Consider the following 27,510-nt stretch of genomic DNA (forward strand, 5'->3'; position numbering starts at 1 on the left):
AACATGGGTGCCTTTGAAATGATTTGTCTGGGCCAGTGAAAGGCAGTTGCTCATGACATTAAACAAGTTTAGATTTTCTACTTGATTATTCACATGAAATTAAGGCTTTTAAAACAGACCAGACTAGACTGGAATGTGTACATTTCAACAGAGCGGAAATTGCATAATGCTTATGCCACTGACGAGCATGGCACCGATCTCAAGGACTCCATTGGTATAAATATTTCCAGACATGATTGCATTTTAACGATACCAGAGAATGGTCAGAACGGAGACAGGATTATAATTTCTAACATCGATTAAATTATATTGTCTTAGTTAAAAATCAGTGTACATGGCTTTTCTCCATTTTCGATGCATTGTCTTTTTAATCATCTTTTACAAAATTTATCTTTAAAAATATTTTCAGAAGACAAATGCCTCGAGGAGTGAGTCTCATCAATTGTCTTTCCTTGGGTTACTTTTGGTAAGCGGAGGGATCACCATGGATTTAGAATGGGACCGCCCAATGATTTCCATGGGTCATCTTCTCCACGTGCTCGGGGACGGGGAAGTCGGAAATTCTCTTTCAAACGTGTTGGTAGAAGGGCACAACTCTTCAGCTCTTTAGGGCCTGTGAAAACAAAGAAAAAGGTGACTGTCACTTCTCTTACTGGCACTGTAAATAGTAATCCTGTGAGTCATGGTTCTATTGTCCTTTCGTATAAATCTGGGAGTTCTGGAACCTGGAGCTGTTCTCCTGTCCCTGCTCATTCCTCTTGCATGCCTGGCCCTCACACCACCAGGGGCAGGTTCCCAGGCATTTCCAAGCACGTCAGTCTGAGACTATATTGTGGCCTCTGTCCCTCAACCCTCACTTGTCCTCTCTGCCACCCCCCCATCCCCCATTATATATCATCTCCCCAACAGAAATAAGAAAAAGTGTTCCCCTGGTTATGAGTTTGAATCTTCTGAATTTTCATAGAGAGAAAGAACTCCTACCCTTCATCCATAATCACTGCTAGGAGTTCACTACCACGTGTCGGTATGGGCAGGACAGAAGTGGAGGGAGGGGGACCCCTACAGCAGAAGAATTCTCGTCCGAATGGTGCCTGGGCTCTGCAGTGCACGTTCTTCTGAAAGCCACCTCCCTCCCTCTGATGACTGGGGCAAGGCAATTAGGTATCAAGTTGAAACTTGGTTGGGGTTTTCTTTCAAGTTCAGTTCGTCAGAAAATTAAGACAAGAGGTCACATTTGGTTAGATCTCAATGGGAGTCAATTAAATAGCCATCTTTGGCTCTAACTCTCTTTTCTTGGCAACTTAGAAGAGCCAAGTAGATGCCTGTTCTCCTGGGGAAACTTCAGATGTAGTCCTCACGGAGGTAAGAGGCTGCTGAAATTGACTTTTTTAAAAGTAAACTCTACACCCCACGTGGGGCTCAAACTCACAACCCTGGGATCAAGCGTTGTATGCTCCAACCACGGGGCAGCTAGACATCCCTGAACGTGATCTCTAGTTAGAGATTTCAACTAGCTCTAAGGTTGGAGATCTGGATATGCCCGCTCTCATTTACCTACCACATGCCTATAAGCTATTTACTTACGAGTACCTTCCTGACATTTTTCGAGCAATCACAATGATGATGCCACCAATGAATGCAATGGCTAGTAAGACTCCAACTATAATTCCAACCAGAGTCACTGTCGCCAGGCCATCTGAATGAGGAGGGAAAAAAAAAGTATGAGATCCAGATGAATGATAAGCCTGTGATAAAATGTGTCATTTATAAACAATACCACTGCCCCACTGAAGACCGCAAATGAAGTTCTAATTTGTTTCTGCTTTTTCAGTGTGAGTTGACCTGAAAGACATGAAACTCTGGGCTACTCTCATTCCCCCATATGAACGGAAAGGTTCCTGGATCTCAGGATCTGTCAAGCATACCGTGCATACTGGGTGGCTTCACTGTGAATTATTAGGTAGCGTTTGTATTAAATGAGCCCCTACTTTCATTCTTCATCACAATAAATTGTGATATGACACCATTCTCCATGGTTGTCCTTAAGTGACGAGACTCGTTAGTGGTTTGTGTGTTTTCAAATTCAGGCAATTTTCTTTTCTCTCTTTAAAGAAGTTTGAAACCTGTTCTCAGAGGGTTCTGTATTCCTCTCTCTCTCTCTTTTTTTAAAGATTTTATTTATTTATTTGACAGACAGAGATCACAAGTAGGCAGAGAGGCAGGCAGAGAGAGAGGAAGGGAAGCAGGCTCCCCACTGAGCAGAGAGCCCAAAGCAGGGCTCGATCCCAGGACCCTGGGATCACCACCTGAGCAGAAGGCAGAGGCTTTAACCCACTGAGCCACCCAGGCGCCCCCTGTATTCCTCTCTTATTGACTACAATCCAGGAAAGAATTCAATTCATCACAAGATTAGCTTCAGAGAAGCTTCTTTTTAACAACTCCTATAAAAATATTTTGATAACAAAATCTCACCCACCTTTTTCAACTGTTGTCTCTGTGTGAACGGTTGTCTCTGTGCCTACTTTCTCTGTGAAGAAAGAGATGTAATGATACAGAATTATTAGGATATAATAACTATAATTTAACAATTGGCAAAAGATGAATTTACCTTAAGTGGAAGGTATCAAGACAGAAGCAAAGAATGTAATTTCTTAAATAAATTGGATCAGAGGATTTTTAAGCAAGTTCTGACATGATCTTGTCTTCAAAACTATTATCACTGAATTTATGAACACTCTTCACACCTATGTGTGCATAGTACTTTGGTGTAACTTACTGCTTTCTCATCTACTTTAGAGAACAGAGTCAGGGAAATTGGCCCGCAGAAATGGGGTTTGGGTAACCAAAGAAACCAAAGTTGTTGATTCTTGGTCTAATATCAAGACCATGGAAAACTCATCCATGGTTATAAAGTTTATTTTGAAGGATTTTATTTTGAGAGAGATATACTCTAGTTCTAGAAGACTGATTTGTCTTATGACAGCAATTCCCTGTTTTTATCTTTAGTAGCAAAATCCGTGCCTTATAGGGCAGCAACATGCCCAGCCAAGTTTAATGAGGGAATATACTCTTCGTGTTTATGTCACTATTATGTTAGGATTTCTCTCTGCAGCCAGACCTAGTCCAATAGTTACAATGTAACTACTCCATTTACCTATGGCATGGGTTTGAGTTAACTCACAGCAAGTAAACAATAAAGTTGTGAGTTTCTTTCAGATAATTTTACACCATGCCTAATTTAAGAGTCAATGTTTTTGGTTTGGTTTTGTTCTTCCCATCACCTTCTTTTCGTACCAAGTCTTTAACTCTTTTGGGTGGTGGTCGTTTACCAGGTTTGCCGACAGAGGAAAAGTCAAAGGGCTTTCGTTTACTGAGACAAGGGAGAGAAGTCAATCAATTAGGTCCCACGTTAGAACTGTAGTTCATACCTTGCAAACACCGCAGCTAACCAGGAGCTTTTCCAATCAAAGGTGAAAGCATCATCTACAAATGCTTACTTTTTCTAATGTGTGGGTTTGAAAGAAGTCTTTGTACCAAGACTCAAAAAAAGGGCACCTTTTCAAGATGGCCCTAGGACAAGGGTCTCTGAACCCACTTCTGCCAGCATGAGCTGAAGCCATGACTCTGGGGCATTTACACGGAGCTCAAGCTGATGGTGTTGTCCCACCACACACACACACACACACACACACACACACACACACACACACACACACAGATGGCTCAAAGACTGGTGGATCTGAGGCCAGGCTGGAACACACGTATCACAGAATCGCTCCTAAAAGGTCATCTGTTTGGCGGCCAACTACCAGTAGAAAAAGTCAATTGTTTGCTTATCCTGTCCTAACATGGTGGCTGTTGAGTTCCAGAATTCTCTAACACATCATTCTCACCATCAGTGACAGCATTGGTCAGAGAACATATTACCAAAAAATGTGGAAGATTCATTACCAAATTAGAGCTTATTAGTTCTGTCCTCCCTAGCTCCAGCCCAATTATACTGACTGCAGTCGTGAGAGTGTGTCGTGCATGTGAACATCATCGTGCTTGGGTGTTTCATGGGAAAGACATCTGCTGCCCTAATAAAATCACCTCTTCAAAAACCACGTGCTTATAATGACATTTTAACTCATATGTGAAAATTTCTTGGGACACTGACGCATTATGTGGAAATGGGCCATAAGTCACACTTTTTGTGACAGGGTGGGGCAGGAGACAGGATAGGAGGGGAATCATGAGTATTTTCCAGAAAAGTGAGAATTTTGTTTTAAAGTATGAGAGGTATCCTGGTGTGATGGGAAGACAACTCAACTTGGGACGCTCCATTTTCGGCAGCTAATGGGCTGCCAACTTATTTCACAAATGGTCAATTCTTCTCCAATATTTTGAAATGTTTTCCAATGACAAATTATATCAATGATTCTTTCTTTGCTTAGCCCTATTTGGTTCTATCGGATGTTTAAATGTTCACCATTTCTTTGTCATTTCAGAGTGACCTTTATTTAGGCTTTATTTTCAAAGTATTTCATAAAGCTCCCCCCCCAACCTTGTGGTAAAATACACTTAACATAAAACTTACTGTCCTCATCATTTTTAAATAGACGTTGAGTGGCATTAAATATATTCAGTCTTGGGCAACCATCACCACCAGCCATCTCCAGGACTCTTCCTGTCTCACAAAATTGACACCCCAGACCCATCAAACACCAAGTCCCCAGTCATTTTTCCCCCGGACCCCTGGCACCCACCATCCTACTTTCTGTCTCTATGAACTTGACTCTTCTAAGTGGAATTCTACAATAGTTTTCTTTGGGTGACTAGTTTATTCCACTTAGCATAATGTCCTCAAGGTTCATCCATATTGTAGCAGGTGTCAGAATGTGCTTCCTTTTAAGGGCTGAATGAAATAGACATACCACATTTTGTTTACTCATGTATCTGTCGATGGACATCTGAGATGCTCTTATGTTTTAGCTAATGTGAATGATGCTGCTATGGACACTGTGTGTACAAATGTAACATAATTTTAAAAAATTTTAAATAGGCTCCATGTCCGATGTAGGACTCGAACTCGTGACCCTGAGATCAAGAGTCTCATGCTCCACCAACTGAACCAGCCAGGTCCCCCAAATATAAAGCAATTCTTAAAAAAATCCTCAGAAGTGCAATAGAGTTTTTAAAACCAGAGTGGTGGGGACCCTGGGTGGTTCAGTGAGTTAAAGCCTCTGCCTTTGGCTCAGGTCATGATCCCAGGGTCCTGGGATTGAGCCCTACATTGGGCTCTCTGTTCAGCGGGGAGCCTGCTTCCTCCTCCTCCTCTCTCTCTCTCTCTCACTGCCTGCTTCTCTGCCTACTTGTGATCTGTCTGTCAAATAAATAAATAAAATCTTTAAAAAAAAAATAAAACCAGGGGCACCTGGGTGGCTCAGTGGGTTAAGCCTCTGCCTTCGGCTCAGGTCATGATCTCAGGGTCCTGGGATCGAGCCCCGAATCGGGTTCTCTGCTCAGCAGGGAGCCTGCTTCCCTCCTCTCCCTCTCTGCCTGCCTCTCTGCCTACTTGTGATCTCTGTCTGTCAAATAAATTAAAATAAATAAATAAATAAATAAACCCAGAGTGGTGGTTGGGTCTAGAAATGTGTATTGAGCAATAAAGTAACTTTCTAGGTGTTTAAATGTGCCACTGATTTGAGGAACCATCAATTTAGGCAAGGTCTTTATGTTTACTTTCATTAAAAATGGAAAATACCTACCTAGGGGCACTGGGTGGCTCAGTCATTAAGGGTCTGCCTTCGGCTCAGGCCATGATCCCAGAGTCCTGGGACCGAGCCCAGCATTGGGCTGCCTGCTCAGTGGGAAGCCTGCTTCTCCCTCTCCACTCCCCCTGCTTGTGTCCCCTCTATCACTGTCTCTCTCTGTGTGTCAAATAAATAAATGAAACCTTAAAAAAAAAAAAGGAAAGAAAGAAATACCTATCTAGATAAAATAATCTATATAAAATTTCTCATTAGTGGGGCGCCCGGGTGGCTCAATTGGTTAAGCGTCTGCCTTCAGCTCAGGTCATGATCTCGGGATCCTGGTGTTGATCCCCATATTGGGCTCCCCACTGCTTCTCCCCCTCCCTCCCCGCTTCCCCGACTCATGCCCTTTCTGGTTATCTCTCTCTCTCTCTCTCAGGTAAATAAATAAAACCTTTAAAATTGCTCATTAACAAGCACTCATTGCAGTTATAGAAGGATTAGTGATTTCCCTCTCCCTCTCCCACCCCATTTATTACAAAATAAGGCAATTTTAAATTTTAATTAAAAAATTTTAAAATAAAAATCCCAAACAGCCACATTTCTCATAAGAAATCTCTAGAAATAGAAGGCTCTCTGTCTTTCCATTGCTAAGTTGTAACGGCAATGATTTTTCCTCATTCTCAGCGATGGTCTACACCTCAAATAATGGCAAATACTCAAGGCAGTGGTCTTTGACACGGCTGGAGGTGCCAACTATGAATCAAAGTGCAGCCCCCAAGAACAGATTCTTGTTCCCTATGTGCAGACATGAACTCAGGGTGAGATGGTAAATATTAGTATAGAATCCATACAACTTATGTAGGTTGGTCAAGGTTCCTGCTCTTGCGTATCAACACCAAGTTCTTAGTGTAACATTGTATCAACTTATTATCCCCAACATGACGCCAGTAGCTAAACTTGTCCTTGTGGGGACATGATCACTAGCTGTTATTGAAAGGGGAGAGCTGTGTTCAGCAACTCAATAAACCAAATTCACTTGAGCAACCCTATAAATTGAATTTGAAATTAGCAGATAAGTCTTGGTTCAGAACTCGCTCTTGGCATTCCAATACTAATCACCAGCTTTGTTCGTGGATATTTGTATGTACTGATTATACAAAAGAAGATAAACCTATAGAGTTGACCTACAGAATTTCTTACCTATGGAGTGACTAGTCACTGCATTCAAGATTGTGGTGCTCTGGCTTTCTTCTTTGGCATGGACTGTGCTTTCTTGAGTCGGCCCATCCTCTATGCGTATGTCTGTTACGCTCTCTGCATTTGTTGGCACCTATTAGAGAAGGAAATGAGGCAAAAGAGAAATAAGACCTAATGTTTTCAAATATATACTCCACCTTATAATAGAAGAAGATTTAAAGTGGCATGAATATATAAAATATATGAGGACATTCATTTAAAGTGGAAATAAGAAAACAAACAAACAGAATTGAGAGACTGGGGACAGAAATGAAACCAAATGTACTCCAGAAATAAATACTAAATATTTAGCATAACTAAATTGACTAATCTAATCTAAAAAGTTGACTTCCTAGGGTTTTAATTCTTCAAAAAATACCAATTCACTGGGCTTTAATTCTTCCTCTCCCTTGAACTTGAATGGCATTTTTTTCCCTGTAAGATTTATTTGGTACATATTATGTTGTATCATCTTTCAGTGCCCTCTCTCCTCCAATTAGCGCAATAACTTGCCTTTATGGAGAGTTTACTGTGTGCTAGGCCCTTTAAAGTCCTTCTCATTTAGTCTACAAACAATCTTGTAACGTAAATCCTATTAATAGTTCTATAGTCTGAATGAGGCCTAGAGAGATTAGACAACATGCCCCAAATCACACAGCCAACAAGCAAGAAGACTTGGAAGTGATTCTGTTGACTCCAAAGTTCATGCCGATGTAGCATTCAACAAATATGTCAGTGAGCACAGGCAACAAAACCAAAATTAGATGAATGGGACCACATTAAACTTAAAAACTTTGTGCCTCACAGGACACAATCAACAGTAAAAAAGCAGCCTATGGAACGGGAGATAGTATCTGCCTATCATATACCTGATAAGGGTATGAACAACTCCTACAACTTATAAGGGTATGAACAACTCCCACAACTTAACAACAAAGAATCAAATAGCCTGATTCAAAATGGGCAAAAAGGAGACACCTAGATGGCTCAGTTGGTTAAGTTGGTCCAACTCTTGGTTTTGGCTCAGGTCATGAATCTCAGGGTCATGAGATCAAGCCCTGCCTTGGACTGCATGCTAAGAGTGGAGCCTGCTTGAGATTCTCTCCCTCTCCCTCTGCCCCTCCCCCCAGCTTGTACACATGCACACTCGCTCTCTCTCTCAAAAAAAAAAACAAAACCAAAACCCAAATAAACAAAAAACCAAAAATGGGCAAAAGGACTGGCCTAGACCTTTCCCCAAAGATGATATCCAGTCAATAAGCATATGAAAGATGCCCAATACCCCCTAGTCATCAGAGAAATACACAATGAGATTAAAACCACAATTAGATTCTTACCTCATACCTGTTAGGATGGCTACTCTCAAACAGAAAATAACGTATTGGCAAGAAGGTAGAGAAACCGAAAACATTGTGCACTGTGCGATTATAAAATGGTGCAACCACTATGGAAAACAAGATGGAGGTTCCTCAAAATGATTAAAGATAAAACTACCATAGGACACATCAATCCCCATTCTGGGTATATACCCGACGGAAAGCAAGGTCTGGGAGAGGTATTTGCATATCCATTTTTACAGTAGCACTATTCAGAAGAGTCAAGAGTTGGAAGAAACCCAAGCATCTAATGACCAATGAACGGACACCCAACATGTGCTTGGGACATACCATGGAATTACCAGCCTTGAAAAGGAAGGACCTCGTCGCAGGTGCTACAACACTTACAAACTGTAAGGATATTACGCTAAGTGAAATAAGACAGTCAAAAAAGTCCTTGCATATGATCGCATGCCTACGGAGCAAACTCCACTCTTCTTGGAACACTCACCAGCTGTGTTAAGCCAGACTCATAAGGCTCCTCGCTGGTGCCTGCGGTCATCACGTTGTCTTCGGCACCGAGGGTCTCCATGCCGTCTTCTACACCTGGTGTTATGTCGTCTTCTGGCCGGACTGTGCTGGCTGAAAAAGAAAGACTGGGTCAGGGCTTAAGGTAGAAATTGTGTGGCCAGACCTAACTGGCCCGCTACAATCAGATTACTTTCTTTACCATTTCTTTTGGGGATTGTTTTTTTTTGGGGGGGGGTCACCTTTGCAGCTTACCACAAACCATTCTCCTTGCTGCACCTCCATCACAGAAAATGGCCTGGTGGTCTCCATAGCAAAGCAAAGAGGGATAAAAATGCAAAACAGTGAAGCTTCCCCCATCCCCCGCCTCCGCCTAGCAGGGTGACAAAGGGATGTATGCAAACCAGATTTTTCCTAATGCCATTTCACACAACTCATACTATAGTGCATTCAGGTTAACAGAAGATCATTTAAGGACGCCCAGGTGGCTCAGTTGGTTAAACGTCTGCCTTCGGCTCAGGTCATAATCCCAGGGTTCTGGGATCAAGTCCCACATGGGGCTCTCTGCTCAGCAGGGAGTCTGCTTCTCCCTCTGTCCCTCCCCAGTCCCCTGTCCCACTCATGCTCGCTCTCTTTCTCTCTCACAAAAATAAATAAATAAAGTCTTAAAAGAAAATATCATTAGACCTGGAAACATTCTAAATTAGAGTCCCTGGAAAGATTTCTAAAAATTCCAATTTGCTGGCTCCATCCTAAACATACCAAATCGGAATGTCCCAAAGCAGATCCCATGTCTTAAAAATCAAGCTTGCTTTCCATTTAATTTTGAGCCTGATGTTTTCTTGAATGATGAGAACCATTGGCTCTGACCATAGGCCTCACAGGTACGGTCAACCTCTGATTTTATAGTTGAGGTTACTGTCTACGGGGGACAGTCAGTAATGTACATAACAGTGCTGAGATATCCAACAGAAGTCTTAGTCCGTGGAGAGCTATGCTAATAAGGGACCTCAGTGTCCCTTGCCTGGGCTTTTCTGCATTAACACTGAATGAATGACCCTGTTGTACCCATGAGAAAGGTTTCCAGAGGATCAGGGGATGGCTGGAGTGGAAGTGGCAGGTTGAATTCCACACGAAGGTGGCATGAGGGGAGCGGGACAGAGAGCAACAGTGGCCTTTTCTTTCACCTCTGTCTCAATGATCCAAATGAATCACGACCAAGCACGGGCATCATCTCAGCTCATCAAATAACCTTTTTCACGAATTAAAAATCTGAGTCATTGGCCATGGGCCCCCTCCCCATCTTCTGGAAATTCCATGACTAAATACACTTGCAAACTAAGCAAGCATACACATCCCAGGGGCGAGACTGGGGGAGGTAGGGGCAGGCTTGAAGACTTCGTTGTGTAATTGAAAAGTAGATGTTTATGTCCGGGCAGTGCTCAAGTCAGCAATCCAGTCCTCGCCTTACGATACCGTATTTCTCCCTGTGCTTAGAAAGCCCAGCCAAAGGCACAGCTAATAAATATTTTGATCACAACTTCTTTGCTGATGCAAGAGAGAGAAAGTCTTAAAAGTAAATTCACTGGTTCTGGAAGCCTTCTCTTTGCATCTGGGGTCCTAATCCAGAGATATCAATCAAGGGCTTTGGATGAGCTCCCTAAGCAAATGCATTTCTTTTTTCATCTGGGGGAAAATGGCTTTCACCAGTTAGCAATAACTGAATACTTCATTGCATGCAAAGCGTTGCCTCCCCTTCTGGCCGCTCGGTGGGGTGGGGGTGGATAACGAGGGGCTCACATCAGGCATGTTAAGCAATGTCAGGCAAATGTTGAATGTATTTACTGAGCTCAAGGGGGAAATATTCCTTTGCCAGGGAAGTAGTCCTTATTAGATACACACACACACACACACACACAAAATCTACATCCCGTTTTTCTTTTCTTCCCCTCCTAGTTTGAACCGTTAACAAATCATCAATTTTAGCAACTTCTGGAGGCTGCTCAGGAAAACCATGTATTAAAGGGCCTTCTCCAACTTTACAAAATGAAACAAAACACTCTTGCTTTAAAAAAAAAAAATCAAGTGCTAAGTAAAGCTGGTTTGAATTATTTCATACAGCGTTCAGCTCATCGAAAACATAACTTGATAAAAATTCCTTCCTGTACTTGGCCCACTGAGCCAAGGACTAACATCAGCGAGAGTAGACAAAGGGTGTTCTAAGGAAGAATGGCACTCGTGATTAAGATGCATAGCTTTTGTCACACGGCCCTGGCATTCTTTTTGCTCCATGGGAAAGTGGATCTCTAACAAGAGATCTTCAATTGTCCGTCTAAATTTTTTGGTTGAAGGCTTTCCCGGGTGAAGAGTTCCTACCAGCCCAGCTGCCTGAATTTCCAGCCAGCGATGGATGCCCTGTTCCCTTGACCGGTGAAATTCAGATTGTGCATTGATGCCTCCATCCTCTGATTCTTTTTCCCTCTGAAGACACGTGCGTGTGCACAGGGCACGCACGCAGCTGTTCACATAAGCACAGTGACGAACCTACAATAACAGTGTCCCTCCTGGCCCCGGTGCCCTCATGCTCACGTGAACACCTTTTCCTGTCTCAGCCAGCCTCACCCAGCCTGGGGATTAGAACCAATGGAAGTTTCCAAATAAGGTGTGAATCCATCCATCTGCTTTGGAATTTGTGTGGAGGTGTTATTCTTTCAAAAGCTGGGCCAACCTCTTCGTTAACCGTGAAAAGATGGGACAAATCAATTTTACCTTCAGCTTCTCAAGCTTAGGAACACGCAAGAACTGAAGAGATGTTTATCTTCTGAAAGTGCTAATTGGGAACCACTTTCCTCTTTGCACGGAAGCCTGATCTCTCTAAAGAAATTATTCCAGTTTACTTATTTTTATGGAATCCTTTCCTTTTAAAATATTTTAGAGTTTAGAACTGTTACTTGAATAGTAATAGTCCCAAGGTCGCGATAAAAAAAATTTTTTTTTAAAGATTTTATTTATGTATTTGACAGAGAGAGATTACAAGTAGGTAGGAAGGCAGGCACAGAGAGAGGGGAAGCAGGTTCCCTGCTGAGCAGAAAGCCTGATGTGGGGCTCGATTCCAGGACCCTGAGATCATGACCCAAGCCGAAGGCAGAGGCTTTAACCCACTGAGCCACCCAGGCGCTCCGGTAAAAATGTTTTAAATAAGTGTTTGCAATCTTCTGGTTTTATTTACATTCCTGGTTAATGGTGGTGTATTGTTCCATTAATTTTTTGGCCATTAGAAAGGTCTTCTTCTGTGACCATTTTTCTCTGATGGCATTCATCTCTTTTACAGTTTTGTATGTGTTCTTTATACCTTAGGAAATATTCTTTGTAAGAGCTGCAACAAACCCTTTTTTTTGGACAAGCTGGCATTTACATCTCTCTTGTAAGTCCTGAACTCAATCGCCAATCAAACATGAAGTTTGTTTTCCCCTTGGACATGAAACTTACAAACCCTACCTCAAGCTTCTGCGAATACTCACTAGATTGTCCTTATGGTTTTGTTCTCACACTGAATATTTCTCCTTGTCTTGTGTTTCTTTTGAAGTATGATGTAAAATGGGGATATACGTTGATTTCCCCCCAAAAGATTGACCGGTTGGTCCCAATAAACCCTCTCTCACCCACTGCTTCAGAACTAGCTCTCATTGAGACAAAAGTCTTCTTTCAAATACCATGCCGCGGTCATGGGAGTCAACCTTCAGCACGAGGACCAGCTCAAATGGCCCGCCCACTACCTTCTGCCCTGACTTCCATACCATCCTCTGCCCGCAGATTCTTTCCAGAACTGATTTCTGACTCTGTGCTCCCCTCATCGTCCACTCCCCTTCCTCCTCAAGTCCACTAACTGCCGCCGTGTGAATTCCGCCCCACAGGTGTCGGCGTGTAGAGAGTGAGAAGGAAGAGTCGGTGGGCCACTTGAACAGAAGTACGAGGAGGCCCTTCCAAGTTGTAGGCTCTACTTCAGGTGGGAGGCCCAGCTTTATAACACCCCCCCACCACCACATAGGGTTTATTTGTTTATTACTCTTTGACTGACTTCATTTCAAAATGGCCCCGTGGGCAAGTTGCATTGGCCTCAACGTCCCCTTTATCAGATTAGGAAAGCGAGGTCGACAACGATCTCTCCTTGACCAAATCCTAGTTGGGTTTCTTTGTCCGTCCTTACAAGAGTCTAGTTTCAGCAAGAACCCTGCTAAGTAAGCTGAGAGAGAATGTTCCCACCTGACCAAGTTCCCCGTCACCCACCTTTGATGTCCAAGTGGAAGGCTCGCCTTGAGCAAGAACCCTTGCTACCCTTGATGTGTTCTCTCTGTACTTTTCCAACCCCCTCCCCCATACTCTGTTTCTTGGTTATAATTCCCTAGCTATCGTTGCTGTATTTGGAACCATCTCTCTCCCCTATTGCAATAGTCTTAAATAAAATCTTGCAACTGTTTTAACAAGTGTCAGAATAATTGTCTAACATTGGAAATTTAATGATTTGCCTAGTTCACCTGGTCAGTGAGCGGACACAAAGCCAAGTGTTTTAACGGCTCATCCGTGTACTCACCAACACAACAAAAGACATCTTTGTGCCGCCATGAGCCAGAATACCCCCGGCCCCTTCCTGGGTTCTGACATCCTTCCTCTTCACCACCTCACCCTTTCCTAAATTATAATCCTGGTTGTCAGAAGCAACTCCTTCCTCTTGCATCATGTGTCCTCCTTTATGAAATCCCACCTGGTTAGAATCTTCCAGTCTAATTACTTAGGAACCAGAATCTCAGGTTCCTCAAGCGAGCCCCTTCTAGGACTAAGCTTTCCAAAGTGGTAGATTATAGAAGGCAGGTGTGACCTGCTTTCTAAGAGCCTGCTTCCTTCTCTTTCAGCAGCGACTCTCCTTGGCTCTGCCAATTAAGGCAGCAGTAATGATCAAGACTGGAACCTTCCCAAGGCTCACCTCTATATCCCCAAATAGTCCCTGTTCACCTAAGTGCTGGGCCCCATTCTGGGCACTAGAGAGACAGAAGTGAGATCTCTCATGATTTTAGGTACTGTTGCTGGGTCGGCGGGGAGGGGTCTCACAATAAACAAACAAGGAAAATCTCAAGATAGCACTCTTTTACCCCCTTAGATCTGTCCTCAAAGGGCACCCTCTTGCGGTGGCCTCCCCCCTTGCAACTGAAATCAGTTCCTCCCCCACAAACCCTCACACACGTGCCAGAATACTCAACCACTCATTGTGCTGTATCTTCCCTACTTGGCTTCTCCCTAAAATACTTGGCCCATGGGATACCCTAAGTAGCTGATGAATGAGCAAGTGAATTCCAGATGGGAAAAAATGACCCACTAACCCAGAAGCCCAGAAGGAGCTTGGGGCAGTGCACACTCAAGAAACAGAGAGTGGTGGGTGGGACTGGACGGAAGAAACGAGATTAAGGAGGTGTGGAGGGCCTGTCTGGTGGGGTTCTCCTTTCAACTGGAGTGCGAAGGAGAGCTAGGAGATGACGTCACCTGAGTCGGAGCGGCATGTGAAGATAATACACTTTTAACTGTACTTTTAAAAAATACTTTTTTAAGGTATACTTCAACATTTTAAAATTTAAAATCAATTAATTAACATAGAGTGTATGATTAGTTTTAGGGGTAGAGTTTAGTGGCTCATCAGTTGCCTGTAACACCCAGCACTCATTTCATCATGTGCCCTCCTTACTGCCCATCCCCCAGGTACCCCCTCAGCAACCCTCACTGTTTCCTATATAGTTAAGAGTCTCTCATGCTTTGCATCGCTCTCTGATTTTGTCTCATGAAAGTTGATTTTAGGGGTGTCTTGGTGGCTCAGTGGGTTAAGCCTCTGCCTTCGGCTCAGGTCACGATCTTGGGGTCCTGGGATCGAGCCCCACGTTGGGCTCTCTGCTCAGCGGGGATCCTGCTTCCCCCTCTCTCTCTGCCTGCCTCTCTGCCTACTTGTGATCTCTCTCTCTCTGTCAAATAAACAAATAAAATATTTAAAAAAAGTTGATTTTAAAAATAAAGAAGTCACAAGCTGAGTTATCCTCGGGATTTTCAAAGAAAACCTGCGGCGTCAGCCAACTGATTGAGGCAATCTTCCGTGTTGCCTGAGGTTTTCCAGCATCTTCAGCGCTCTGGCATCTCACTGCCTAGATAAGCTTTGAAGACAGATGACTGTGGCAGTGGAATGGGTTTTGTGGCCGTTGAGAAAGAGAATGCTTTTTTTTTTTTTTTTCTTACAACATCCTAGGAAGTTCTGGTTTTCCCCTGTAGGAGTAACTGTAGGATAATTAACAAATAATCCTAGCATTTCCACCCCCCTGGCCTCCCAGTTACATTTGGGATGAAGCAATGCTTTTGGAGAGAGGTCAAAACATCTGTTTGGAGAACACAAGCAAAAAATGCCTGTTTTTATTCCTTTGCCCCGACACAGGCTTCTGCCTATCACCTTTCCATCCTGTCTCAACCCTGCGCTCAGAAGCCTGAAAACAAACACACCTAAAGCAGAGGGAAGGTGCCAGCTCCAACATTTCCTAGCGCCCCGCAGACCACCCACGTAGATGCTAAGATCTTCGCAGGGTCCTTCATCTCAACTCAAACTGCCCAAATTTAGCTGTTTGATGCTGCTCCCTTAGCTACCAGCAAGTAGGCCTCCGCAACCAGAAGAAAGGTGTTAGGACCTTTGCTTTTATTTACCACATCTTTTGAATCAATCCTCTTGCCTACAGGCTGGCCCGTCCTCTGACCTTGTGAGGAAGCCTTTCCTTGGAATTTTCAAAACCACTTGCTGACCCAGAGCTGTGTGCCGGCCTTCAACTCCTGGCAGACACTGGGCTGCGGCTAGTATGATCACTGATGTGGCCAGTGAGTTCCCCTCGACGCCTACCCTTCCTGTGGCTCTTGGTCAATTGCTTACTGGATCAAAAGCGTGGCCATGGAAAATCTAGGCGGCTTCTTGAGGGCTTGGCCCAGCCACTCAGTATCCCACAGTATCCATAATTTTCCTCCAGGATGCACAGTGCTCCCCTAAAGCCCACACCACCCCATATTCCCAGTGCTTGGCACCATGGTAAGTAGTTAGCAGATGTTTGTTGAATGACTGAACGAACACACCGACACTTCTTTTGAATTATCCCTTATGTTGCGATATTCTTGCTACTGCCCACTGGGCTGCACTCAAGAGTTATTAAATAGCTTCCCCTGAACTTGGCTGATAATAGGACAATCCCCTCTGTGGATGAGCTCCGTGGTTTTGCTGTTCAAGGTGTAGTGAGCAGCAGCCTGTCCACTTGCGTGTCCCATCCTGGCAGCCCCAGGCCGATGCTGAGCTGCGATCACCCACTGTCAGCACCGGGGGCACATGCGTCTCCCATGAAACTCAAGAGAGACGAGTCAAAGCTGAGATCAGACAAGTGTCACCTGTTCCTCGGGAGAAAATCAGGAGAAATTCTACAGATTAAGATTTGGAGAAGTGTTCTCAGACTTCAGAGAGGGGGGCATTAGATACCATACCCCAAAGACACAGCTTTCTGAAGGTCTCCGCCACTGAACACGAGCAGTAAAGAAACGAGAGGGGCCATGTGGCTGGGGACTCAGCTTTCAGGTCGCTAGCAAGACCTCCCGAAAGGTCACCAGCAGGCGGAGGGAGCAGGACACGGAGTCCTTTCGACAGGACATCAGGCTTCCCAGCCACCTGTCAACTGAGGCCCGCTGTGTGCCTTTCACAAATCTTCAAGGTAATTTTCCATGACCACCCGACATGTAGGTATTTTATTTTATTTTATTATTTAATTTTTTTCAAGTCCACTATAATTAACATACAGTGTTATATTAGTTTTAGGTGCACAATATAGTGACTCATAATCCTACACATTTGTCAATGCTCGTCATGATAAGGACACCCTTAGTCCCCTTCACCTACTTCCCCCATCCCCCCACACCCACCTGCCCTCTGGCAGCCACCAGTTTGTTCTCTATAGTTAGGAGTCCGTTTTTTGCTTTCTCTCTTTTTTCCTTTGTTTTGTTTCTTCAGTTCCACAGAGGAGTGAAATCAAATAGTATTTGTCTTTCTCTGACTTATTTTACTTAGCATTATACTCTCTAGCTCCAACCATGTCATTGCAAATGGCAAGATCTCATTCTTTTTTAGGGCTGAGTAATAGTCTAATGTCTATATCCACCATTCTTCTCTATCCATTCCTCTGTGGATGGACATTTGAGTAGCATCCATATCTTGGCTGTTGTAGATAATGTTGCAATAAACACAGGGATGTATATATCTTTTCAAATTAGTATTGTCATTTTCTTTGGATAAACACCCAGTAGTGGAATTACTAGCTCATATGGTAGTTCTTTTTCTTTTCTTTCTTTCCTTTTTCTTTCTTTTCTTTTTTTTCTTTTTTTTTGAGAGAGCGAGAGTGCAAGCATGGAGAAGGGGAAGGGGCAAAGGGAGAGGGAGAGAGAGAGAATCCCAAACAGGCTCCATGCTGAATATGAAGCCCCACCTGGGGCTCGATCTCAGGACCCTGAGATCATGACCTGAGCTGTAATCAAGAGTCGGACGCTTAACCCACTGAGCCACCCCAGGTGCCCATGTTGTTCTATTTTTAATTTTTTGAGGAACAACCACACTGTTTTCCAGAGTGGCTGTACCAGTTTGCCTTTCAAAGGAGGTGGGTATTGTAAAAATGGTTGTTATTTTGAATTTATTGGAGAATGTCCAAAACATGGTGCCAAGCGCTCCTTACAAAAGCCTTACAAACTCATGTCATTCTCATATTGAAACCGAGGACCACGAGGCTGAGAGTAAACCGCCCTCATAGCCAGAAAATGGTGACACAGGGATTAGACATCAGGCCCCTTAGACGCCTAACCCCGCTCGAACCACGGTGTCATGCAGGCTGTATGTCTGCCTGTCCCTTTTCTGCAGCTCCCCTCATAGGCTCTCCACTCCACGTGGCCAGGGCTGGGCTGGCATCAAAGCCGCTCTGTGGGCTTCTGGATGCCAAGGTCACCTGCAGTTCCATTCTTCCAACTCCACTGCCCATCGAAACCCTACCTACTCGTCTACCTGGCCCAGGTGAGACGCTTCTTCCCTCCGCGCCTTCCCAGGGTGCCAAGAGAAAGCAATCCCCCTAAACTTGAACAAGGCTTGACAACACCAACACTGACTACACTTTTGCTCTGCAAGCATCCACAAGCTTCCTGGGAGCAGCACCCCCTTCTGCTATAGGTTTGTGGCCCAGCCTCTGGCATGGCCTCCGAGAGCAGAATGAATGAACACACGGACAGTCACACTTCTCAGCATTCACAGATCAGCTTACCCGCTCCCCGCCCCCCCAACCACAATCTTGGGGCTCAGAACTCCTCAAGTGTTAAAACTCATGGCTGCTGATTACAACCTCTACCAAGATTACTCAACCTGGGGAGAGGTTTTTTTTCTGTTGACCAAGAGCAGAATGTTCTCAGGAAAAGAGGAAATGAGTTCAGCTTCGTAAACTGCAATCAACACCTCGGTAACAACTTCTCTGGAACTTTACTGCGTCCAGCAGCCCGTTGGAAAGGCCGCCTCATCGAGAGGACTGTTTCGTACATGGAAAACCAAATGACTAAAACCTGTTTTAGAAGTCCTGCCCCGGAGCAGAGCATCTCAACGGGGTGGCGGAGTGTTTGGGAAATCGCTGGCCATCTGCTCGGAAACTGAGCTTCTGATTCACTCCACGCTGTCAGCTGAGCAGGCCCTGATTTTGCAAGAGTGAAAAGAGAAGCCCCTTTGGCTCTGACCTCACCATCCACCCATGTAGCTCACGGACAGCCCAGCTGTGCACCGAGGAGGATGAGGCCTTACAGGAATGTGCAGAATGTGGCCGTGTTTCCATTAGCTGCCCTTGGCCTTGATCCTGGGCCTGGCTGGGGAGTTTGAAGTGTGCTTCGGTAGATTTTTAAAAACAATCGTTCTTAGCTGGGGTGAATCTCTTCTGAACCTCTTTGCCATCTTTTCCCCCTTGTTCCGATGAATGGGGAGGAGTTCAGGCAGCAAACTGTGTCTCTAGGTTGTACCTCTGATGTCATTTTGATTATCTTTCCAGGTATCCATCAAATACATCAAACTGGATGTCCTACTATTACCTCCAAGTCCCTGCATCTAAAACGGAGTGTACGAACCTGAACTCCTCCTTATAACACTGGTTCCAAACCTATCATCCCTCCAACCTGATTTTTATATTTCTATCACCTGCCTCTTTGTCGTTTCTGACCAAAGGCTGGGATCGTTGTGTTTCCTCCCTCTTCCTCCGGATGAATGTTTACTATGCACCAATCATGTGTCCTTTCAAGTGCTGAGTAAGACATGGGTACTGCCCTCTTCTCTAACGGGCAAGAGACACACAAATAACAAGATACAGTGATTAATCGAAGCAATCTTGAAAAAGAACAAAGCAGGAGGACTTGCACTTCCCAACTTCAAAACTTACTACGAAACTCCAATAACCAAGACTGTGTAGCACTGGCATAGGGATAGATATTTAGAAAAATGGAATAGAATTGAGGGTCCAGAAATAAGCCCTTCTATTTATGGGCAGTTGATTTTTGACAAAGGTGCCAGGATAACTTGCTGGGAAAGAATTAACTTTTCAGCTAATGGTTCTGGGACACCGGGACAGCCCCATGCAAAAGAAAAGAGTGGGCCCTCTACTTCATATCACATGTAAGAAGGAACTCCAAATGAGTCAAAGAACTAAATGTAAGATCTAAAACTACACGATGTTTGGAAGCAAACTAAGAGTAAACCTTTGTGACCTTGGATGAGGCAATGGGTTCTTAGATATGATACAAACCATACAGGCAATAAAAGAGGGAAAAAAAAAACCAGATAAATGGGACTTCAAAAATTTAAAAATTTTTGCTTCAGTGGACACCATCCAGAAATTTAATGGGAAGAATATTTGCAATTCCTATGTCTGATAAAGGTCTGGTATCTAGAATATATAAAGACTTCAACAATAAACAGACAACTCAATTTTAAAGGGGGAATAGGATTTGAATAGACATGGCTTGAAAGAAAATATGGAGGCACCTGGCTGGCTCAGTTGGTGGAGCATGCGACTCCTGATCCTCGGGTTGTGAGTTCGAGCCCCACACTGGGTATAGAGGACTTAAAAATAAATATTAAAAAAAAAAGAAGATATGTAAATGGCCAATAAGTACATGAAAGGATACTGAGCATTGTCAGTCATTAGAGAAATACTAATCAAAATCACAATGAGATACCCCTTCACACCCATTAGGATGGCTACCATCAAAAAATGAAAAGAAACAGGCGAACCATAAGAGACTATGGGCTCTGAAAAACAACCTGAGGGTTTTGAAGGGTCAGGGGTGGGAGGTTGGGGGAACAGGTGGTGGGTAATGGGGAGGGCACGTTTTGCATGGAGCACTGGGTGTTGTGCAAAAAGAATGAATACTGTTACGCTGAAAAAATAAATAAAATGGAAAAAAAAATGAAAAGAAACAAAACAACATGAAAATAGCAAGTGCTGGCCAGGATGTGGAGAAATTGGAACCCTTCTGTTGGTAGGAATGTAAAATAATGTAGCCACTTTGGAAAACAGCTGGGCAGTTCCTCAAAAATTTACACATAGTTACCATATGATTGGCCAATGATACTCCTAGGTATATACCTGAGAGAGATGAAAACACCCATCCACATAAAGATTTGTACATGAATGCTCCTAGCCACACTATTCATACAGCCCCAGAGCAGAAGCAAGCCAAATGTCCATCAATTGGTCATGAACAGATTAATAATAACAGATTGAATATTACTCAGCCATTGGAGTTTAATAAAATTCTGACACACACACTACACCAAGAATGAACCTTGAAATCATGCTGGGTGAAGGAAATGAGGCACAGAAGGCCACATATTGTCGGATTCCATTCATGTGAAATGTCTAGAATGGGCAAATCCAGAGAGACAAAAAGTAGCTCTGTGGCTGCCAGGAAATGGGGGAGAGGGGAAAGGGGAGCAGCTTCTAATGGTATGATATTCAATTTATTTCTCCTTTTAAGATTTTATTTTTAAGTCATCTCTACACCCAACGTGGGGCTCGAACTCACAACCCCGAGATCAAGAGTCGCATGCTCCACTGACTGAGCCCGCCAGGTGCCCCTGCCTATTCAATTTCGAACAGCTAATTTTATGATCTGTGAACTATCTACCAATAAAAAAAATTTAATAACATTATGTTGTAAGAGGTGAATAGTAGGAACTCAAGAAATGAGAGAATAAGAAATCAGGAAATTCTAAGCTCTAAGTCATGCTGACTATGATTCCCCCAAATCTGATCTCATCCCCCATTACGTGGTCACCACACATAGTCGCTCATCTCCCGACCCCCACCCTCACCCCAGTGATCCCATAAACTAGATTCAATCCCATATGGTTCTGGTCATCATTTTTGTTCCCGACAACTGCTATTCATGCTCCCCCTTACTTCCATGTGCTATTATGGCCTCTTGCCTACAGAAAAAGGTTCAGCTCTCCCCCTTAGCAGGGACTCATCCTTCTTCCCAACTACTCCCACTCCAACACCAGCGAGGCTGCGTGAATCTTCTCATACAAATTCCAGATTGTTCTAACTTCTCTGCCTTTGCTCAAGCAATCTCTCCCGCCTGGACTGCCCTTCCCTGCCACCGTGTCCAATCAATCCTATCATTTTTCACAGCCAAGATCAAGCCCCATCTGCTCCCTAAGACTTTCTCCAGCCATCAATGGCCTAAAAAATCTCATCGCCAAACTCTGGGCAGCAAATAATGGCCCTTGCCGCTCAGGACATGCCATTTTATGTTGTCCCCTATGTCCTTTATACAGGTACACCACACACACCTGTCTTGCCTCTCTCTGTGAGCTGCGATCCCACTTTATGCTTCTTCTCTACCTCTTAAAGTTCTTACTAACATGTATGCCCTGTATATACGCTTAAGGGGGCAGGCCCATGTCCTTCAGTTCGGTACCCCAATGCCAGCCTCATTCTTCAGTCTGAAGTACGCATCTAACAAACGTGGTATTGCCGCTGTAAGAGGTACTTGAAATCAATTGGCTAACTTTTCTGGGAGTCCTTGGAAGCCTTGAGCGCAGGCACTGGGGGTCGTCGTGCTAAGTGGTTAAGAGCATGAGCTCTGGGGTTGGGCTGCCTGGATTCAACAGTCTCACCATGCCTGCTCACTACCTGTGTCTGCGTGTAAGTTACCAAACCTCTCTGAGCCTCTACACTGGTCTATAAAATACAAATAGTTCCTACCTTGTAGGTCTGTTGCACAGATTAAATGAACCAGGGCTTGGAAAGTGCTGGAAATGTGCTAAGCATGCAGTGGATGTTAGCCATTATCACATAGTTACTACTGGTAACATCAGGAATGCAGAATCTAGTACCCTTAGCTTTATAGTTTCAGAAATTTAATCTTGGGTGATCCAACTCACATGATACTGTTTCACATTAGCCAAACTTACAAGAGGCCAGGAAACCCAATAGTTTATTTACAACAGGAAATGTGTTTCCAATGCCGTAGGCATTTGCTAAGCAAGGCATTGCCCTTCTAAAGATTGAAATACCTGGTGTATATTCAAGGCAAAGGGTGGGGCTCCTGGATGGAATCATTTCCAGACTGTGATGGAACAGGGCTCCCTGATTCATCCTAGAACAGTCATCGTGACTGATATCAGACACCCAAGGCCACCCTGTAGGACATCTCGCATACTAGCCGTGAGCGGGGATAACGTGTACCTTGCCTGACTCACAAATCAGTCACTCAGTATGTACTTGCTAAATAAATGAATTCCTTGGGCAGGGCAGCTTTACCTCATCAAATCCTCATCCCTTTTCTCTCCCTTTCTGGATTCTATGCAAACGGCCACCTTTCTTCCTCAGGCAGGATACTATTCATTAGATAACAGCTTTTTCCGTCAGTTACAGTCACGTTTTATTCTCCTGGATGGAGACTTTGTAATGAATTGCAGGAAATACTGCATTCTCATCAATAACATGTTTACTTATCTCCTGGCGCCTTTTCCCCCCTTCCCATCTGTAGTCTGTGTAACTGACATCCCCCTGCAGGTTTCAAACACTAACAATGTCAGTTATGACCCCATGTCTGCAGTGACACTGTCTGGGGACACTGGTAGTCTTATCCGCCTGGATACAGGTGGAGAGCCCATCTTCCTCTGCTTGCTGATGTTTTTTTTCTCCCTGCCTGAAATTGAGGGTTGCCCTAAACAATGTCAGTTTGCAGCTCCTCCAACAACTAGTGAATGAGGCGGTCAGGTCTGCAGGTTTCCTTCTGGACTTAAGCAAGATTCCCCTCAAAGAGCAAACCCACCTCCTCTGAGCAACTCCCCAGGGAAAAGCACCTGGCCAGACAAAACGAAGGGAGAGCCTGCTCACCCCTATCTCTGAAGCTCCAGGGAATGCTTGCCTTGGACTGGCCAGCCCGCTGGGAACCAGTGGTTGGTGGGGCCTGGGGTACCGCGAGGACAGAAGCAGCCACCTTGTTTTCTCCGCCCGGATGAAGTTGACAGAACTCCCGTTGTTCCCTAACTCGGCTCCATCTCCTAGCCTTTGGAGAAAATGCCTGATCTCTTTCCTTTCCCAAAGTTTGATGAAATCAACAAGGAAAGGATTCAAGATTTCTATCCAGATTTGCTTTTATCTCTTGCCTACCCCTGCGGGAATCCTAAGACTTATCTCCGTAACTGTTGACTTATCTATAGAAATGCTCCCCACCCTGTCCCCCCAATCACTGGATTCTCTTCCAACATATCGCTCCTGCTGGGAATTTCCTTGAGGGACTTCCTTGGAGAGCCTCGCAAAATCTTCCTGAGATCACTCCAGTGAGTTTCAGAAGGGCGCTGCTAGGTATCTTAACCTCCCGTCTTTCTACGTCCTCCCCTGAACCATTTCCAATACGTTGTAGCCTGGCATGTCTGTTCTTAGAGCCAGAAATATGACAAATATTCAGATAAGCCAACGGAATGCAAAGCACAGGTCCGTAGCTTTGCTGGCGAAGACTTCGGGGAATGCTTTGTAAAGTTAGGCGTGCCTCTCTCCAGAGTGCACAGCTCAAATCCTGCCCCTGGCTCTGTACCAAGAGCTCAGGAGATGCTGCGTTACCTTTTGGGGAATGAATTAATGAACCCTATTTTAATGCATTATGACATCTTCATTCTTACAGGAATAACACGGCAGATATTTAACATAAAGGACTTTTTTAATACCTTTAACATTTTTCCTTTTTTTTTTTTAAACTTTATCATTTATTTGAGAGAGAGACAGAGATAGCAAGAAAGAGTACAAGCAGGGAGCAGAGGAGAAGCAGGCTCTCTGCTGAGCAGGGAGCCTAACGCGGGGCTTGTACCCAGGACCCCAGGATCAAGCCCTCACCGGAGACAGACGCTCAACCCACTGAGCCACCAAGGCACCCCAGTTTTTTTGTTTTCATATGTAAGGAGCTTAAAGTGACATTAATCTTTAATTTCAAGTACAATCTTTAGTTTTTCAAGCGGCTTTGTCATATATTGGGAAAAGATTGGGGTTTGGAGTTAGACTCATTTTTGAATCCTAGTTCTGGCATATTCTGAAGATTATGATGTATAATTGAAGGAGATGATTAAATGAGGGAACGGGGACATTCCTAGCACATGGTGGGGATGGAAATGGGAGTGAGGTAGTGTCCTCCCTACTTGGCCAGACCACTCCCCATCATGCCAAGGCTTGGGGTCCTTATAATTCTCTGGTCTGGAAGGACTCATGGACCACGCATGTCAGAGGCCAGAGAAAGAGAGGAGGCTCGTCCAGCATTCTGCATTATTCACCATGTCCAGACTTCACCTTCTCACGCTTGGATACTTCTTAAAAATGTGCTTTTAGTCCGTTAAATGCTACTTTGGATCTCATACACCAATGTAATGGACAGACCTCCCTCACAAAGACTCCAACGGACCTGGTATTTATTCAATGTTTGGTAGATGCCTTCAGAGCAACAAAACCCCTTAGCAACTTCTGAAGACCTCAGGGGCACCGAAACTGACTGCCAAGAATTTCGGGGAAATCACAGGGAAATTTGTTCGCCGCATGATGAATCCTGGGTGGACTAGTCCCAGAAAATCACATGCGATCTTGCAGCAAGCGGCAGCCTGCAGAATTTTACAAAATAAACCAACTAACGGAGAGGCCCCAATGTCTGCATTTTGGATGGAAGTTCAGAGCGGGGGGGGGGGGGGGGGGCGCTGACAATTGAGGAAAATGCCAGATGTGTGGACAACAGAGCTCCTTTGAATCCACTCAGTTCCAAAGACACAGACACATGGGACCAGATTACAAAACCGAACCGGATTATACAGGAGATGAGGGAAACCCAGTGGGGGAGTAGGATCCTGGGAGAAGGATAATAAAATTCATCACCATAATTACCCCCAGCCCCAGGAGCCACAATAGCTCAGCTCAATGAAGTTATTCATCCATATTCTCTGCACTGCGGTCATTATCCTCAGACAAAACCCCTCCTGGGCCTCAGCTGCTTGCTGCCAGCCCAGCAACCCAGCATCCACACACGGCCAGCACCCCCCACAGCCTGGGGAGGTGGGGGGTGGGAGATGGGGGCGGGCTCTGTCTTTAACAGCCAGTTTCTGGCACCAACTAGCCGCTGATGGTTTGCTGTTTTTGTGTGTGTGTTTTTTTTTCAGACCAGATTTATAGATGCCTAGGTCAGTTTCCCCCTCCTGCAAACCACTCCAGATAGAGGACCTCTGACTTTCAAACACTGGCTTAATGATAATTACAGTCAGCCCCTTCCAAGGAGGAAACAGAGGATGCTGCCTGCCTTTCCTTAGCTGACCTGGGATGTGGCTCAGTCTGGGGGTCTCCCACACCTTGCCCCAGGGAGCACAGAATGGTAGCATCTGCGTACTGTCTCGCCAAAAGGGAAATGTTCAGTGCAGAGCTGTGTGTGCTCCAAGGGAAAGAGAAGTTCCAAAGATAGGACGGCCACAAATAGCCCATGTCCCTGTAAAGATAGTTGCTCGAGTCCCTCGGAAGCCTCCAGCCCGGCAGAGAGTCATACGCCCTGTGTAATTTCCCCAGGGCTGGGTATTATTGTCTGCGCTCGGAATTATTGTCTGCCAAGTCTACCCCTCCGGCAATCACTCCCTCCAAGAGGGATTTTCCTGCTACTCGACCCACCTCTATCCTCAATTTGGAAAATGGAGGAGTTTACCTTTCAGCAGCCTTCAACCCCAAAGATCACTAGTGAGCTTACAGTTCCTTCGACCCATATTTAGTGAGCAAATACTACGTGCCGGATATTGTTCTGGTCCTGGGGATCAAGGCTAAGACAGAGCTCCGTTCTTGGGAGCTTATATTCTGTTGGGGAAACAGATAAAAATAAAAGCCCAAGAAAAATCAAATCAAATGTTGACAGACAACAGAAGGAAGCAAGATGGGAAGGGGAGGGAGGAGTCAGGAAGGGGAAAAGGCCAGGAGAGCCCCCACCATCAGATCTAATACAGGAAAGGTCTAAGGAGGCACGAACACTCATTCATTCGTTGATGTTGGCCAAGTTCAACACAGGGCCTGAAACCAACTTACACGGCAAGGTTCACAGCCATCCTCCCCTGCTTCCCGGTACTCAGAAGCCCTCCACTCCAGTCCTTCTGCACACACCATTCTCTCCAGGGAGGATAACGGAGGCCTCTTCCAGACCATCCCATGGATGGGCCCTGAGGGCTGCTAGTGTTGGTGCACGGCACCCGGCGGCCCCCGTAGGGAAACCATGGCTACATGTCCCCCCACCTCCATACGGGGGCCCAACTTCTTCTGAGGCCTTCTGCATTCCTCCAAAACACAGCCCCATAGGAAAGCCCAGTCCAGCCAGGGGAAGTCTCCTGGTCTCTGTCCTTCTACCCTACGTCTCACGAGCTGAGCAGGGGGTTGGCAGAGGTGGGCTGCCCCGGAGGGAGGTCCCCTGTGTTCCCCTCCCTTGCTGCCTGTGGATGAGATGCGTGGGCTCCTCCTCCCATCCCACTGAGCCCTTGCTTTGGCACCCGGCACCAGCCAAGCCACTGTCTCTCCTTCTCCAGGTCCCCTGGACTCAGGGGCACGCGCACACTTCCCAGCTCGCCTCGGCTCTCCCAGGCAACCTCAAATACCGGGCCCAGGCATTCCAGCAAGTCTCAGCTCGCTCATCTCCGCGAGCACTGGTGGCAGGGAGCCATTCTGCTGGGTCTTACCTCCTCCTGCTGGATCCCAGAGCCACGAGCTTCCCAAAACCAAGAGCAGAACTGGCACCTTCCACATCTTCTCGGGTGACTTGCTCTCTGTGGGGCCGAGCCCTTGGTTCCTGTGCTGGGGGTTCGATGAAAAAGCTCTGTAGTCAGAGGCCCAGTGGGGCCAGAGAACAGGGGCTGGAAGGCGGGGAGCAAAAAAAGATAAAAAAAAATAAAAACAAAACCCAGCACGGGAGGGATCCCCAAGCTTCCTTCTCCCTCTGCGGCTGAGGAGCAAACTTTGCAATTGGAAACTTTGCGAGGAGTCAGCATTTATCTCTCCCTACAAGGGCGGGGAACTGCTGGCCCTAAGGTGGTCTCGGTCTGGGGCTCACTAGGACCG

At 45.2% G+C, this 27,510-nt stretch overlaps 1 protein-coding gene across 2 annotated transcripts; it reads right to left on the reverse strand.

Moving 5' to 3' along the window:
• Positions 1 to 344: 344 nt before the first annotated feature.
• Positions 345 to 27,480, reverse strand: PDPN (podoplanin). Of its 2 annotated transcripts, none has more exons than XM_045988692.1 (6): positions 27,132 to 27,480; positions 8,802 to 8,932; positions 6,939 to 7,068; positions 2,477 to 2,527; positions 1,591 to 1,696; positions 345 to 613 (listed from the first exon to the last, which is right to left on the reverse strand). In XM_045988692.1, the coding sequence occupies exons 1-6, from the start codon at positions 27,196 to 27,198 to the stop codon at positions 607 to 609; spliced, it is 492 nt and encodes a 163-aa protein (XP_045844648.1). In that variant the 5' UTR covers positions 27,199 to 27,480; the 3' UTR covers positions 345 to 606. The 2 variants fall into 2 exon arrangements, with proteins under 2 accessions (XP_045844648.1, XP_045844556.1); XM_045988600.1 differs by having other exon boundaries at positions 1,585 to 1,696.
• Between the last annotated feature and the right edge of the window lie 30 nt (positions 27,481 to 27,510).

This window comes from Meles meles, chromosome 1, assembly GCF_922984935.1.
Source record: "Meles meles chromosome 1, mMelMel3.1 paternal haplotype, whole genome shotgun sequence".
Lineage (NCBI taxonomy): Eukaryota > Metazoa > Chordata > Mammalia > Carnivora > Mustelidae > Meles > Meles meles.

Coding starts and splice junctions, on each gene's coding strand:
- PDPN (XM_045988600.1), bottom strand. CDS start 27,198: ATGTGGAAGGTGCCAGTTCTGCTCTTGGTTTTGGGAAGCTCGTGGCTC. Junction 7,069..8,801: donor AGTCTGGCTTAACACAGCTG/GTGAGTGTTCCA, acceptor CTTCTCTAATAG/GTGCCAACAAATGCAGAGAG. Junction 1,697..2,476: donor AGAGACAACAGTTGAAAAAG/GTGGGTGAGATT, acceptor CTCCTCATTCAG/ATGGCCTGGCGACAGTGACT.